Below are 16842 nucleotides of genomic sequence, written 5' to 3' on the forward strand. Positions count from 1 at the left end.
TAATACGTAAAATTGTTACAAAAAACAATAAATCCATGACCAGTTATCTGTATATTTCCAAATTATTGTAGGAAGCAGTTGGTTAGTTACGATAATAGGAATTCGTAAACGGAACTAATTGATATTTCACAACTGTCGCTCAGGGAGAGTCGGGAATAATGATTTTGTGGCGTTCAAATCTAGCATGGTAACAGGCAGTGATTTTTGGGTAGCGTAAGACTGAACCAAAGGGAGCTTCAGTAAACATTGGAAATGATTAATTATTAGTTATAAAACAATTTCCGTGACAATACTAGGGAATAATTTCAAGTCATTTAGTTCCGTTTCCAATGTCTCCATGGACGACGACAGAAAGCGGGAAGGAGGCGTAAGCCAGTAAGCTATTTTCAATGTTTCGATCAACACGCACGAAAGGAGATAACATTCACTCAAGGACATGCAGTTATTACACTGCCTTTGGCCAGTTTCCCATGAAGAAAAATCTCAGGATTATTTCATATAAGACAGAGGGCTATCGGTGAAAAAAAAAAAAAAAAAAAAAAAAGGCCTACCGTACATCAGAGTCGGAGCTCCTTGGAGAATGCTACCTTCTGTCAGTGTCTGATATCCTCAGTGGATAATCGATTCGCAAGAGTAATAAAATGCAGAGGTTCATAAACAAATCATTGAGTCCCAAACTTCCAAATAAGCATTTTCTGTTGAGCAGGACATTAGAGTTTATTAAAAAAAAAAAAAAAAAAATGATTGGGAGTTATAGGCGTACTGGCCACCGCGCGCGAAGTTAATACATTTCACATTCATTCAAATCGGGGAAGATAACTAAGTGTTACTATCTAATATATCACTGCCTCCTGTTATTCATTTTACATCATTATTTGCGCGATATAATATGTACGTTATTTGGCATGACGTGATGAAGGCATTGAATGTTTACCTTATATTCACTGTTTTCATAGAACGTATGGGAGTGGAGAGTGACCGAAGGAATCTGAAACTGTGCCGTCACTTCTTGGGGCGACGGTGCGTTGTTGTTGTTGTTGTTGGTTCTCCAGATGAATAAGAAGGCGCGCACGCCCATATTTACTCTTTTATTTTGACTCTATTGTTTTAACCCCCAACCCTAGTTCAAAACATTTCGATTGTGCCTACGTGCCCATCCCAAACCACCGTTGCGGAAAAGGAAGAAAGAAAGAAAGACATGAAGGGAAAAAAGAAAAGAAAGAAAGACATGAAGGGAAAAAAGAAGCGAGAGAGAGAGAGAAAAAAAAAAAGGTCGATAAACCAGAGTTCCTGAGAGGCTAATTTGTAAGTCTGTCTTTCCCCTTTTTATCGAAAATCTTGTGGCTCCGATTGGAGCCGGAAATGTTGAAATGGCCAAGAGCGTAACCTCTCTACTTTGAGGAGGTGTACTTGGTGACAGCCTTGGTGCCTTCAGACACGGCGTGCTTGGCCAGCTCGCCAGGGAGGAGCAGCCTGACGGCCGTCTGGATCTCCCGGCTGGTGATGGTTGAACGCTTGTTGTAGTGTGCCAGGCGTGAAGCCTCTGCAGCAATGCGCTCGAAGATGTCATTCACGAAAGAGTTCATGATAGACATCGCCTTGGAGGAAACGCCGGTGTCAGGGTGGACCTGCTTGAGCACTTTGTAGATGTAGATGCTGTAGCTCTCCTTCCTCCTACGCTTCTTCTTCTTGTCTCCCTTGGCAATGGCCTTCTGGGCCTTGCCAGCCTTCTTGGCAGCCTTTCCGGATGTCTTGGGTGGCATGGCGTCGCTGACGAGTCAGACGATACTATGTGCACGGTGCGGGAGCGAGCGAGAGACTGAGTCGACATGGGCGACGCATAATATATAATAATAATGACGTATAGAAAAGGGGGGGGAAAGGAAGGAAGGTAAAGAATGATTGTGTATATGTGATGAGTGTTATGCAACCAGGGCGACGACACATGGTGGCAGGAACTAGGCCTTAGTTTAAACTCCCGGCCTTACTGAGAGCTGTGTTCCTGGTTACATTGTGTAAATTGCATGTTTTTTTTTTTTTTTTTTTTTTTAATAGTAGGAGAGGAAGAATTTAGACCAAGAGAAAGAGTGTCGGGGCTTAACCCAACGTGCGTGTGTTTGGTGTTGGGGAGGGGGGGGGGGTCTCGCACGTGCACAGTGTTGTTACTTAAGGGCGGGAGGAGTGAGTCGCTACGGCTTTCTCTGCCAAGCATTAGCTTATTGGCTGCCTCTCAGGTTCATCTGATCTTTTCCGGCTCCAGGAGCCTGGGTAGGATAGTAGGATAGGGGTGTTGGGGTAAGGTGTTGTAGCCCTAGGGGGCTTGGGTAGGGGGATAAGGAAAGAGGAAGGGAAGTATCTTGATGGGGGGTCAGGGTCAGAGGCGGGGGTGCTGGGTTTGAGGATGGCGGGTTATACGTGGCTGCCGTGATCTTGATAATAGGTGTAGGGGTGGTTTTGAGTCTTAAGTGATTGCAGGGGGTGAGCTAAGTAGTTAATTAATAAAAGGTTCAGTAATAAATAAACTATTGGTGCTTAAGTGAACAATGGGGTGGGTGCAGGTCTTGCGTCAGGATGGAAGAGGTTGGCTAGAGGTCGTGTGGGGGGTGTGATCCGGGTGAAAAAGTCGATGAAGTCAGTGTGAACGTCGGTGAGTTTGGTGATTTGTTTTTGTTGTAGGTGGTGAAGGTAAGTGTTGATGGGTGGAATGTTGGCGCGTTCATGAGAGTGTAAGTTGGTGATAAAATCATCCCACCGTATGCTCAGTGCCCAACGTATGGCTTTGTTTTGAACTTTCTGTAAATTTAGAATGTTGCTTTTGGCCGAAAGAGATAGACTTAACGGTGAATACGTGAGCAGTGGTCTGATCAGTGCTTTATACAAATGAAATTTAGTTGATGGTGTTGCACTACGGAATCGGTATATTTGTGTGAGTGCAGTGCCAGCCACGCCTGCCTTGCCTCGTACGTGATGATGAAATTTGAAGTTTTTGTCGTATGTAAGACCAAGTACGGTGCAAGTATTCCTAATGGGAATGGGAACGCGATCGGGATCACGCGAATTTAGAAAAAGTGGGCGGGGGTTGGCTGATTTAATACGAAAATATGTTACTGTGCATTTCAAGGGATTCGCTTGAATCCGCCACTTCTGCTCCCATCGTGCAATTCGGTCTAGCTCTATGCTCGCTTTGTTGGTAATTCCGTCAATTGTCGTTGATCGTACAAGTTGAGTAATGTCGTCTGCGTATTGAATGGTGAGTGAATCGTCATGTAGTGGGGTGGGGATGTCATTTGTGTAGAGTGTGTAGAGGGTGGGTGCGAGGACGGAGCCCTGAGGTACACCTGCGTGAAGCTGGAAAAAGTCTGAGTAATTATTTTTAAATTTAATGCTCATTGTGCGGTTGTCTAGAAAATTGTAAAGTAGTTTTTTAATGAGTGAAGGAAAGTTGAATTGTTCGCAGATTTTGTACTTCAGGCCTGCGTGCCAAACAGAGTCAAATGCACGTTTGACGTCACGAGTAATAAGGGCTGTCTTGTATGCATTGCGGATGTTTTGGTTGATATGTAAGTAATTGGTGATGATGTTTAGGGCGTCCTGTGTGGATCGTCTAGGTCTGAAACCAAACTGTCTGGGGGAAAGAAGGTTTTCGTCTTCTAAGTATTGCCGTAATCTAATGTTGATGATTCGTTCGAACGTTTTTCCTAACACTTCGAGTAAACTGATGGGCCTGAAGTTTAAAGGGTCTGTTGTTGTCTTGTCTTTTTTAGGAATTAGAGTTGCTGTCGCGGTCTTAAACGTATCCGGAAAGTAGCCGGATGCCAAGGCAGCGTTGTATAAGTGTGTAAGTGCATTTATGAATGTGTCTGGGAGGTGTTTGAGTATGTGATGTCCGATGCCTGTGGCACCCGGCGCCTTCTTTGGAGTTCTAGCGAGCATAGACTTGACTTCTTCGACTAGTATGGGAGCAGTGAGGGGGTTATGTATGTCTAGGTTGTTTATGTGTATGTTTGCGTCTGGTGTGATATGTTCGTGGATGGTGTGAAGGTGTTGTTCTATATGTCTTATGTGACGTGTTGCGGCAGGATGAGGAGGGTTAGGGTGGTATACTTGTTGCCATGCATTTTTAAATGTGTTTGTGATTTCCCTGGAATCTGTGATTTCTCTGTTGTTAGCAATTAATTTCCTTACTCTAGGTAAGTTACAGCCCTTGAGTCGGCGAATGTGTTTCCAGAATTCCCAGGGTTTTGTTTTTCTGTGCTGTTGTGCAGTTTGTATGAGGCGTCGCCAGTGTGCATTGTGGTCGGATTCAAGGCTATTGATTACATGTGTCCGAAGGTGTGATAGGTCGAACCGTACTTGGCCTAAGTTGTTTTTATTTTGTTCAAACCGACGACGGTAACACACTAGGAGTCGTTGTGTTCGTATTGATGGTATGAATGTGTGTATAGGTGTGTGTGTGGTTGTGGGAATGGTAATGTTGGCAGTGTTGAGTATGCACATGTGTAGATGTTTACATTGTTCTTCTATGTCAGTGTGGTGTTTTCCCTCATAGTCAGTGGTGTATTCTTGTTCTGAAAGGGTTTGTGTAAAGGCATCCCAGTCTGCGTGTAGGTAGTCATAGTGTGGTGTACTGGGGATCAGGATCGGGTTGGTGGAGATGGACATTATAATGGGGATGTGATCAGACCCAGACATGGGGCCGGGGGTGATGTGGTGATGAAAAATGTTAAATGATCTATTGGTGAAGATGAGATCTGGCTTACCTGATCCCCTAGGTGTAAATGTAGCGAGAAAATCAGGTCCTAGGAAATTTAATCTTTTGTGTTGGTATATAGTGAACATTTGTCGTCCATGATTGTTGGTTGTGCTGTGTTGGAATGTCCCGTGTTGTGCATTTAGGTCTGAAATGAATAGTGTTGGTGCAGTGTTGTTGAAGAGTCTGTTTATGTCTGTGAAGGGGATGCCAGTGTTGGGTCTGGTGTATGTGGTGGAGACTATGAGGGGGCCAAGTGTAGTGTGTGTTTTAACTGCTAGGAAGTGCCTGTGTGTCCATGTTGTGATGAAGTCGTGTTTAATGGTGCCTTTAATCATGATAGCAACTCCGTCGTGTGGACCCTCGTCGGTTTGAAGTGTAGTGTAGCCATAGTGTTTGATTTTTCTGGTGTTGTTGGTGCAAGTGCTGTTGAGTAATATTATGTCTGGGTCGTGTTCGTGAATGAGTTGAGTAAGTAGGTGCCTGTTTGCGTAATAGTGTCTAATGTTAAACTGGATGATTTTAAGCATGATGGTGATCGTGTTGAACTGAGTCTGAATGTGCTATGTATGTGGTATTTCTGGGGGAGGCAGGGGAGAAGGATGGGGTTCTCTTTTTGGGAGGGGGGGCACTGCGTATCCTGGAGCGTGATTGATGTGTGTGAACTGAAGGGGAGAGGGAGGAGGGGGATTCGGGAGAGTCAGCCGCCTTGCGTTTGCAAGAAACGCTGCGATCTCGATCGCAGGTGAGGGGGGTGGTTGGGGTAGGTGGAGGGGGCATGGAGTTAGGTTGGTCGGGGGTTGTGCTGGTGGAGGGAGATGGGGTTGGGGGCTGGGTGGTTTGGTTAGGATGACGTGAATCAGCAGGAGGGGAGGGATGGTGAGGGGGGGAAGATGGGAGTGCTTTTGAGGATGCAGGAGTGGGATGAGGTTTAGGGTGAGTGGGTGTGGTGGGTGGGTTGGGAGTGCAGGGGGATGACGAATGAGAGGTGGAGGGGATGGGAGGGGGCGAGGTGGGAGGGACTGAGGTGTGAGAGGTGTTGCCAGTTTGCTGTGAAGGGGGGGTGAAGATGTGGGGCGATTTCTTGGCTGTGTGCCATGAAGGGGGGATGATTATGGTGGACAAACTGTTGGCAGCTAGAGCATCATTGATGAGGGATGCAAAGGGCACATCAGAGTACAGAGCTTGGGCTAGGGCGGACATGACAACTGCGGTAACGTTGGGGGGAAAGGGTGAAATGGAAGATGGATTGGGAGGGGTGGTGTTGGTGGGTGTTGGATGAGTGGTGGGTGCTTGAGTTTGGGGCTGTGAGTTCTGAGTGGCTTGGGCATATGACATGGTGGATGAAGTTTGTTGGGGTGCTGTGTTTGATTGAGGCGTGTTGATATGCTGTGCGGGCTGGCAGTTAGCCCTTACGTCCTTTAGAAGATTTTTCCTAATAGGGCAGTTTCCGGCGATTGCAATATGTCCTTCGCCACAATTAATACATTTAGTAGTAGTGCTGGTGCAGTTTGTATGAAAATGACCTTGGGCAGAGCACTTTGAGCAGATTTGAGTTTTTTTGCATGATTTAGTTGGATGCCCATACTGGTAACATTTAAAGCATTGAGCAAGATCAAACCACTGTTCGAGTCTAAGGTTGCTGGGTGGGATGATTGTATTGAACGCTCTGACACCGTGTGAATGAAGTTTCTGTACCTCTTGAGGTGAAGCACAGAGAATCTTGATGTTGTTTGAATTGTCAAAGCGAACAATGTGGGTGGCGTGAATGTCGTTTTTCAGGGACAGTTCAGTCATGAGGTCATCATCGGTGTGTCTGAGAACATATTTGGTAACATTACGGGCAATTATTGTACAGGCAGCTTTTAGCTCAGGAGTTGAGATCAGCTCATATCCAGCTTGGGAGTATTTGGGCAGGTTACTGGGGGAGAGGTATGAATCTAGATGAGTCTGAGAGGCCAAGGTGATCTTAATGATTTTGTCTTTTGCACTTGAAAAAAGGTCAACAAAGGGAGTTTCAGTGATGCAAAAAAAGGTCTGACCAGGGTCTGAAGGCAGGGAGGGGAGGGTACATTTAAACTTAACTGAGAAAGCCATCATTAGTCAAGGGGGAGAGGGGGGAGAGTGTAGCGCATGACGTTAATAAAAAAGAGGGGGAAGAAAACCAATCACCACACTTTTGCACAGATCCCGGGGTGCAATGGGTGTGCAGGATGAGGTGTTGGCGCCGTTACCCTGATCACTAAACTTGTTGTGAGAGCAGGGTGGTTCCAGATTGTTAGGACCGAAGTCCTAGCCAATCTATCACCAGCAAGATGGGAAGGAAGTAGGAGAACAAAAAGGCCGAGTCTCACTGGTGCACGGCTATATCTCCTGGACCCCCGGCTACTGTTATGGCCGTGGCCGTGGGGGGGTCCCGGAAGTATCTCCGAATTCACAAAAGAGCAGGGGATAGTAATAACAGAGAAATTAGAAGAAGACAGGAAAAGAGGTAGGAGGGATGATGTGGGTGAAGTTTATTAATGAGGTGATGAATGGGTGAAGTTTATTTAATGAGGTGATGAGTGGGTGGGTAGCACATGCCGACAAAGTCGTTAGCAGCTTTGATGAAGGCAGGGAGTCACAGAGTGAGAGCTGAGGAGCGAGCGGTCGAGACACGCGTGCTTCCGGTTAGGCGTCGTCACCAAGTGATGATGGGGGAAACTGGAAACTTGGGATAGAAAAGCGAGAGAAAGAAGATAAGAAGTAGTAAGAAAACAGTGTGGGGGAAGTGAAGAAAGAAGGTCAGAGAAAGAAAGTGTGGGGGCTGTCCCCATTGCTGTGGCTGATCATGTTCTTGTTTATTTATATATAGATTCTCGCTGCTCCCGTCTCAATATTTTATTTGTGCAAGAGAGGGCTTGATGGCTTGCAGGTGTCCTCATATGTGGTATTGTGTTTGGTGCAAATGTGGCATTCACTTGTGTTTTCATCTGATGTTGTTTATTTATTTATTTATTTATTCTATTTTATTTTTCATATTGACACAAACATTCATACATCTTTTTTGTCTGTTTATTTATTTATTATTTTATTTTATATATTTTATATATTTGGAGGGCCGATTCCACTTATTGGTCTCGGTTACACCTCATCTTTTTTTTTTTTTTTTTTTTTTTTTTTTTTTTGCAGGAGGGGAGAGCTGAGGCTGACAAGTTTATAGCCTCGGGTCTGGGGTAGTAGGGTGGTAGGGTAAGGGTGGGGGTGGTGGCCTAACGGGTTCTTGGGGGGAGGAGGGTAAGGTAGAGGAGGAAAGGAATGCGGTAGTGAAGACGGGAAAGGAATGCGGTAGTGTAGGCCATAGTGAACGGAAGCGGTATAGATTTGATAGTATGATTTTGCCTCTGTTAGTTATATTATTCGCCTGTTTAATGATACCTCTGGAGGTGATGGTGAGGCCCAGCATAGTGCCCTCATTAGTGGTATTTATCATATCCCCGTCTACAATGATATTCCGCATGTTGAACTGTGCTATAGGAATTATTTTGAATTTATTTTGATTTGTTCTGATCTTCCATAGTTTTTCATAATTATTTATTCTTGCGATTTCTCGGGATATTTTATTGGCCATCATGGCCTTCGAGCGTCCTGGGTATGTTATTATTTGTGTGACATCGTCGGCATACATTATATCGAGGCAGACATGTGGGGGAGGGGGCATATCTCTCGTGTACAAGATGTAAAGGGTGGGAGAGATGACGCTTCCTTGTGGCACCCCGCTTTCAAGTTGTATTATGTCCCCTATTTTGTTCTTATGTTTTATTCGTGCCGTCCTATCAGTAATGAAATCACACAGGAATTTTTCTAGTATTAATGGAAGGTCAAGTTGTAAGAGTTTATGTTTAAGGCCATCATGCCAGACTTTGTCGAATGCCTTACTGACATCCCGAAGGACCAGGCAGCATTGATGTTTATTTGACAAAGTCTGGGCAATGGTTTCATACGCGATGGCTATGGCTTTTGTGGTGTCATGGCGTGGTCTAAAGCCATACTGTCTTGGATTGTGCAGTCTGTTTGTTTCCAGGTAATGTCTAAGTCTGTTATTTATTATCCGTTCAAACATTTTCCCAGGAACTTCCAGCAGTGAAATGGGTCGAAAGTTTGCTGGCGTCATGGTCTTTTTGTTGGACTTGGGAATTAAAGTTATTATGGCTTCCTTCAGCCGGTCTGGGTAATAACCGGCTGATAATGAAGCGTTAAATATTTCTAGGAGTCTTTCAATTAATGTCTGGGAGCACTCTTGAATTACTTGTTTGTTTATTCCTGATCTTCCCGGTGCGGTGTTTCTGGTTTTAATAACAACTGCCCTGAGTTCAACAATAGAGATAGGTCTGATGAGGGGGTTGTCATGCGTCAGTCTGGAGAAGTCTGCTGTGTGATGTGGGTATGTCCTGTGTCTGTTGTCGTGTAAAAGTTGTAATATTCTGTGTTCATTGTCATCGTCAAAGTCGTCGTTTTCGTCATCAGAGATGCGGAAGACATCTCTCCAGTGTTGAGTGAAAAGATTCAGCTGGTCTTGGGTGTCATGAATTTTGTTACCTTGTTCATCTGTGATGTATGGAGTGGGTTGTTTGTCTGTTCCTTTAAGTAGTCTTATTTCCTTCCAAAATGTTGCAGGGTCTTGATATTTATTTGTCAACTGTAAAATTTTGTGGTTCCAGTGATCGTTGGTGAGTCGTCTGCAAAGTGTTTTTACTTGTTCTTGTATTTGTCTGTATTCACGGTATTCGTCATATGTCAGTCCTTGTCGTCTGGCTAGGTTGTACAGTCGTGTGTATTGTGTCTGCAGTGCTTGTAATTCAGGTGAGTGTCTTTGTGCGTTTATTATTCTTGTTGTTGTCATGGGTATTGAGGCCGCAATCCCCGTCTTAATTGCCGAGAACCACTGTTCTAACGCTGTGTCTATGTCCTCTAAAGTCGTGTTGTCAAGTGGGGTTGTGTCTGGGAGGGCATTCTCTGCTGTAGTCCTGAAATTATTCCAGTCAGCTAGTCGGTAGTTTAGTCTGGGTGATGCAGGAATATGAATGGATGATGATGAGATAGTCAGGATAATGGGTATGTGGTCAGAGGTGGTAATGGGGCCAGGTTGTGAGTATATGTGATGATGTGCCTGATTATTAGTCAAAATGATGTCAGGTGAAGTGGAGCAGTCTTGTCTAATGAATGTGGGGAAGTTAGGTCCAGCAGGAATTGCACTACCATTGTTAATGAATGTCATGATGTTTCGTCCTACTGTGTTGTCATATCTGTCTCCTAGTGCTGTGTGTTTAGCGTTAAGGTCACCTAGTAAGTATGTCGGGTCATTGTCATACAGTAATTTATGGGCGTCTGGGAAGGAGAGGAATGGTCGTCTGGGGGGGATGTAAGTAGTCGCTATTTGTATTGGTCCAGTCGTTGTCTGTATAGTTATGGCAAGGAAGTCAGTAATAAAATCGTCATGTAATTTATATGTCAGCCCATGTTTGATTGCGATAGCAGACCCATCACTATTCCCGCCACTAGTGTTTCTTTTATGAACAGTGTAGCCATAGATTTTAAGGCTATCACTGTCCTTGACTCCATGACTATTAATAAGTATAATATCGGGCTGTATTGTTTTATAGACAGTAATCAAGGTATGTTTGTGAGTGGCCCAGTTCAAGACATTGTGTTGAATAACTTTGATGGTGTTCATAACTGTGGCTTATTGGAACGTGTGGTCCTTGCTGGTCTGGTGGAGGCTTCATGAAAGATATGTGGGAGTGTTTTTAGTTTGTTTTTGTCTACTGAAAATGTAGAACAGGTCTGTATATCGATTTTGTTCTCAGTGAAAAGACGGTAGATTGCGTCATCTTCCAGTTTTGTGTCATGCCTGATCTTAATGACGGCTTTCTTTATTGAATGTGCAACCTCTACTTTATTCATTCTACCGTTTGTGAGCTGTTGTATGACTGATGGTATGCTGATTAGGGTAATTTCTCCCAGTTGTTTTGCATTTGTGTTGTCATGGTATGAGGTAGCCCCTGTCATTTCTTTTGTGTTTATTTGCTCGTGATCATTCTCATTTGTTTGTTGTTGTTCATGCTCCTCCTCATCTGAGTCAGTATGAGATTCATCAGTAGAGACATCTGTGGTATCAGAGGTAATAGAGTGGCTTGGTGATGGAGAACGGGAATGGTGGGTAGGAGAGTTGTTGTCCAAATCTGGGTGGGGGGTTGGTGCTCTCTGTGGTTTGTTGGTATGTTGGGAAGTGCTATGAGTGTCATTGTCATTGTGTGTGTTTGAGTTATTAGTGCTGGCAGATGAGGTGTTTGTTGCGTTTTCAGAGTTTAGTTGTTTGTTGATTATGTCATTTGAAGGGGGATTGTTAGGAGCTTTTACTGTGGGGACTCCATTTTCTTTGAACAGAGTATTGAGTATGGTGGCATATGTTCCTGGTTGTGCTGCATTATGGACATGTGCCTCATATATGCAATAAAGTATAGTGCTGGGAGGAACAGGAAGTTGTGGAAAGGCTGTGTTGTTTGCACTGGGTGGGCTAGTGCTGGAAGCAGAAGTTACAGCACTGTAGGTTCGGGTTTGGTTGGTTTGTTGCTGTTGTTGTTGTTGTTGTTCTGCTGTCTTCCTTTTTTCCTGTACTGCCTTTTTTCTCTTGGGACATGCCATTGCAGTAGTAGCATGGTTCCCCTTGCGGTTTACACAGGTTTTTGTGTGGGCTTTACAATCCTTCCAAATATGCTCACTGCTGCTACACAGTGAGCACACTTGGAATTCCTTGGGCTGTGGGCAGTCTTTAGTTAGGTGTTCCTCCACAGCATAGCATTTATAGCAAGTCATGATCGGGTAGAATTGTTCCTGCTTTATTCTGTGGCTAGGAACACTTAGGTAGAACATTTTAAGTCCAGAATCAGTAGCTTTTTCTGCTTGAGCAACTTGTTTAAATGTTACTTTAATGGTTTTTGAGTTAGGGAATTTGTAAACATCCTCAACATCATCTTCCTTCAAGTATTGATTGCAGGTGGCTATTTCTTTCTTGATTTCTGCCTCATCATTCTCATATATTATGTCATCCACATTTTTGATGACTACAGACTTCTTCACTCTTAGTTGTGGTGGTATTACTGGCTCATACCCTTTAGCAACAAGATCTTGGTTGCATTCACCAGTGAGCAACTTGTCTGCATTCTTTTCATCACTAATGAGCAGAATCAAAGAGTCATTGGTAGCAATTACTTTATATGTTGGAATGTTATGCTGTGACAACAGCTCCAGCAGCTCCAACTGGGTACTGCGAAGTTTGCTGTTTCTATGCTTTACTTTGATTCTTGGCATGTTGGCATGTTGATGAATACCTAAAACTTCAGGTCTTCTCGCTCCCTCTTGAAGGGAGTAGATCACGTGCGAGGCCGTAAGAGGCCTAAAAAGGTAAGTATAGAATTCAGGCACGCAATCTGAAGTATAATTTAGTTTAGAAAAACTAAGTTAGGGCTGCCACAGAACTAATTTGCTATGCAGATTAATTCCTACAGCAGACCTAACAAGTTAAATTAAACTAAATATCGAAAAAAAAAAAAAAAAAAACGGCCAACACAAACTCTACAGTAACGGGGATAGGTTTCCCCGCCCTCTAAAGGGCGCCGAGGGAAGCCCCGTCACTGCCCCGTGAGGGACATGCCTACTCCTAGCCCTAACAGAAATTGCCGCCCTCACCGCCTCCTTTAACCAGGCCCTAAAGGCCCCCCTTCATGGAAGTGCCCTGCGGCACCCCTTCAGGGTTCGGCGTCGTACTACGGTGAGGGACACTACACGGCAGGCCGAGAAACAAAAACAGGTTTTGGATGGGTTTTTTGTGCCGCCTGTTTTGAACGAGGGTGAAGCCCTCTTCCTGGTCTTGGGAGAAGGGGGCCGTCTCGCTGCTTGGATGGTCATTCTGGGTGGTATTTAAGTCCAGGGCGATGGCTTGGTTGCTGTCAGAGGTGGGTGTGGGGTCTTCGGTTTCCATGCCGTAATAGGAGGGGTCGGGACGGGTTTGCCAATGATCTGGTCCAGTTCTTCTCGGTTCTTTGCCTGCGTTTTCTTCAGAGGAGTCGGGGGAGTTTCCTCGTTTCGGGTTTCTCTTCAGGGAGTCGGTGTTGGCTTCTCTTCCTTGGTTGACGGCGTAGATCTTGGCTGCAGGTCTGGGGTCACGGTTTGACAGGGGAGTGGGCTGGGTCTTGAAGGCAGGGGTAGATTCACGGCTCGCCATCTTGCGGCCGTCACACTCTCTTTCACACTACCTTTCACTCTCGCATTCACTCAGAGACAAAGAAGAGGCCTGCCTACAGTGGCGGTACTGCCCCCCCGCTAGCGGAGGTCGCGACAGTCCTACCACTGCCCCCGAAGGGTCTTTCCTAGGGTCCCTAACGAGTGTTTGGCTCACCCCAGTAATTCCTAAACCACCCTTACTAAAGGGCCCTTTTGTGCATCTGGCCTGCGCCAGAAAAACGCAAGGTTCGGTGTCGGAATTTTACTGGGGGTCACTAGAGCCGAAAGGAAGGATCAGGAGAAGAGGGGGTGCAACACCACGAAAGGGCGGGTGCACACAAGTGTGTGCACCCCGGTACACAATCGTGGGGCAATTGTTTCCAGAGACACACTGTGGACTGCGTTGGCACGGTGGATAGCAGGTGTGCATGCAGGTGAATCAGTGCTGGTGTGAAAGCTCAGGATATGGAAACTCAGTAGAAGTACTCCGTGATGATATGCCTCGAACGTTGCGTCGGGAGTAGGGTGTTGAAAGAGCTAGACGACGGCTGGAGGTAGTTAAACTCGGAGTTCCGTTCCCGTAGAGTTCCGCCTGTGCTGGCTGGCTGCCCGGAGGCGAATGGTGTCACCCGTCGTGTGTGTGTGTGTGTGGATATTCGCCCCGCATATGTAGGGGCACGGGCAAACAGAGAGCCCGTCAGGGAAAAGGCAGAATCAAGCTCTCGTTTCAGAGCAAAGCGGGAACAGCAGGCTGAAGGACGAGGGGAAGCGGGAACAGCAGGCTGAAGGACGAGGGGAAGCGGGAACAGCAGGCTGAAGGACGAGCACGACGGGGCAGCAGGCAGAAGGAAGCAGAAGAGCTGCTGGGCAATAAAAAGCACCTCAAGTCTGCCCATCAGAGTCCGAGATGTCGGTGTACTCGGAGTCGCGATCTATATCCTCATACAACTCTAGCTCCCCCGAGTCCCTAAGGCGAGATGGAACGCCTAATGGGGAGTCTTGGAGGACCCAGCTAAGAGCTAGAGTTATGCTGTGTTCGAGCCTGGCAGCGAGGAGCTCACGAGTACACGCAGCATCGTCGGACTCAGCAGAGATAGGCAGGACAAGGGCAGGTGAGGGGCTTGCAGGTGGCGGATCGGTGGTGGAAGTTGTGAGATCCACTCCCTCAGCAGCAGATGGAGAAACGGGGGGGGGGAAGGGCCCTCGACGTCGCGGTGGTCGGGCGAAACGGGGACGGCAGCCCTTTCCCCCTCGGCTGCAGACGGCAAGGAGTGGATCTCAGCAACGGTGGTGATGGTGTCAAGCTCCATGGCTGTGATCGGTGCCGGGTCGGTAGGGGGAGAGAGAGACGAGCCAGTCGCCCTGTTGAGGGGTCTGTCAAGGCACAGCCGTTTGCGCGGTGTACAGCGGGGCCGAGGTGGAGGTGGCCGGGACTTGGGCTGCGCAGGAGGCCGCCGGGGATGACGATCTGGACAAGGGGCTGAATATGCATCTCCGACAAAGCTCTGGGGGATGACAAGTCTTGGTAGCCCGTTCTCCTCAAAGATCTGAGGGAGGAGAACGTGCAACAGAGCCTTGTCACCCCCACAAAAAGCCTGTGCCGTAGCGACGCACATTGAGACTAGGAGATTAGTCTCCCCAGAACACCCAGGATCACGAGCCTGGCGTCTCTGGGCCGTGGGGCACCGCCGTGCATGGGCAGAGCCCTGCACAGCAGCACCTCCCGGCCGAGTGACATCCGTAGCCTCGGGACCCTTGGGTGACTGACGGAGCCGAAACTCCACAGCCTCACCCTCGCCAAGAGAGCGCCGAAAGTGTCGGGGGTTAGGTGCAACGATCCCGAGTCTGTGCACGAAAACATCAGCACCGGTGTCCCGGCACTTGATGAAGCCGTACCCAGACTTCACGTTGAACCACACCACCGCACCTGTGATCTTCGCTACTCCCGGCGGCTTAGAACTACTGCTGGATGCCCCCCTCAACGGGTCGTAGGCGGTAGCAATAGAACGCTGGTCGGGCATAGCTGGGAAAGTCTAGGGGTTCCGCTAGCCAAGTTTCACTAAGACGGCAGTGATCCTCCTACGGCTGCTAGACCGGAACTGGTCACCCGTCCGCGACCTTCCCTTTAATACCCGTCTTCCCGATCCGCTCCCATCCCACCCGCGAATGGGAAGGAGGCAGAAGCCGGGCTGCGATCGGGCAGCAATCACATATGAGGATTTCAGCCAGTGCGTATATCACTATTAGAAGTTCCCGGTAAAATTCTTGAGAACATAACAAACGACTTCGATCCCACTTAGAACACAATAACATCTACCATGAACATCAATATGGTTTTAGATTTGATAGAGGTACAACACAAACCATTGCTATCGCCACCGAACACATATCTATCTACAAAGCAAACAAAGGCCAATGCCAAGTAGTCCTTAGAGACATTTCTAAAGCCTTTGACAAGGTATGGCATCTTGGGCTAAAATATAAAATACTAGGACTGAATCTCCCAATGATAACAGAAAAACTGCTTTGCGACTTCCTCGTTGATAGGAAAGCGAAAATTAAAAACAACCATTTAGGCCCTACCTTCAACCTAAATTGCGAAGTTCCCCAAGGAAGTGTATTATCTCCAACCTTATTTACTATTTACACAAACGATACCCCTCTATCAACACACGGCATCAACATCAGCTTTGCCGACGATATCACACAAATCACAAATATACTATCCAGGCCCATCCAGAATCTGAAATCCTTATATGTGATTGCTGCCCGATCGCAGCCCGGCTTCTGCCTCGTTCCCATTCGCGGGTGGGATGGGGCCGGATCGGGAAGACAGGCATTTAAGGGAAGGTCGCGGGCGGGTGACCAGCGCCGCCCTCTCATCCAGCGCCCACCACCTCTCAGCGACCAGGAGTTCCCTCCATTGCCCTCAGCCCTGACTGTGGTCCAGACCACAGCCGAGGTCCACCGCCAGCAGCCGCCTGTCTCGCCAGCACTTCCACCTGTAGAGACCAGCCAGCCACTGCCTGTTCCACCACCAGTGCCTGGCTCCACACCCAGTCCACCAACCGCTCCTGCTCCTCCGTTGATCTCATTCACAACGGAGGAGCTCAGGACCTTTGCCACGGAGCTGGCGCTGACCCTCGCCAAAACAGTCGCCTTAACCCTCGACATCCCTCTTCCAACAGAGCCCCTCGCCGAAGCTGCCAATCGCCTAGTAGACCAGGCGATCGAAAGGAAGATGGCGAGCCTAGGTGCTCCTCTGTCCCCTCGCCGCCCAGCTCGTTCGGCAGGGCGACCCCGTCCCACACTGCACAGGACAGCTCGCCCGTCCAAGAGGGTAAAGCCACGACCTCCCAATGCGCTGTCTTCCACCGCACAGCTGCCTCGTCAGCATCATCGTTTGGGGCAAACCCTACCACCATCAGGGTCCAAAGTGATGGACAGGGCCTCACCACTGCTGCAGGAGAACGACCGTCCGCAACTGTCGCCGGACGGCCAGTAGACCGCTCTCTCAGGCTCCTCCAGTGGAATTGCTTGGGAGCACGGAGCAAGCTCCCCCTTTTGCAGGAGGCGGCCGCACGGGACCGCCCTCATGTCATTCTCCTGCAGGAGACCCTGCTCCCAGGCAATTCCACTTTCCATCTCTCGGGATACACCACCCATCTCCTCCCGTATATTCGTGGCGTTACACGGGGATGTGCCGTTCTGGTCCAGGACCACATCGCGTGCACGGATTGTGAGTCCCCTCCTTTCTGTGGACCTGATGTGGAGGTTCAGGGCGTGGTTCTCCATCTGGCGACGTCGCCCCTAACGGTATACAATGTATA

The 16842-nt window shown here is 47.6% G+C and overlaps 1 protein-coding gene across 1 annotated transcript; it reads right to left on the bottom strand.

Annotated features, from left to right (window-relative positions):
- Positions 1 to 1391: 1391 nt before the first annotated feature.
- Positions 1392 to 1763, bottom strand: LOC145419100 (histone H2B). The gene has a single exon (XM_080287340.1). The coding sequence runs from the start codon at positions 1761 to 1763 to the stop codon at positions 1392 to 1394; it is 372 nt and encodes a 123-aa protein (XP_080143466.1).
- Positions 1764 to 16842: the final 15079 nt, after the last annotated feature.

This window comes from Coenobita brevimanus, chromosome 117, assembly GCF_032717465.1.
Source record: "Coenobita brevimanus isolate Jiangsu-jjx chromosome 117, ASM3271746v2, whole genome shotgun sequence".
NCBI lineage: Eukaryota > Metazoa > Arthropoda > Malacostraca > Decapoda > Coenobitidae > Coenobita > Coenobita brevimanus.

Bases quoted from the DNA above. Each gene is read 5' to 3' on its own strand.
- LOC145419100 (XM_080287340.1), bottom strand. From the start codon at position 1,763: ATGCCACCCAAGACATCCGGAAAGGCTGCCAAGAAGGCTGGCAAGGCC.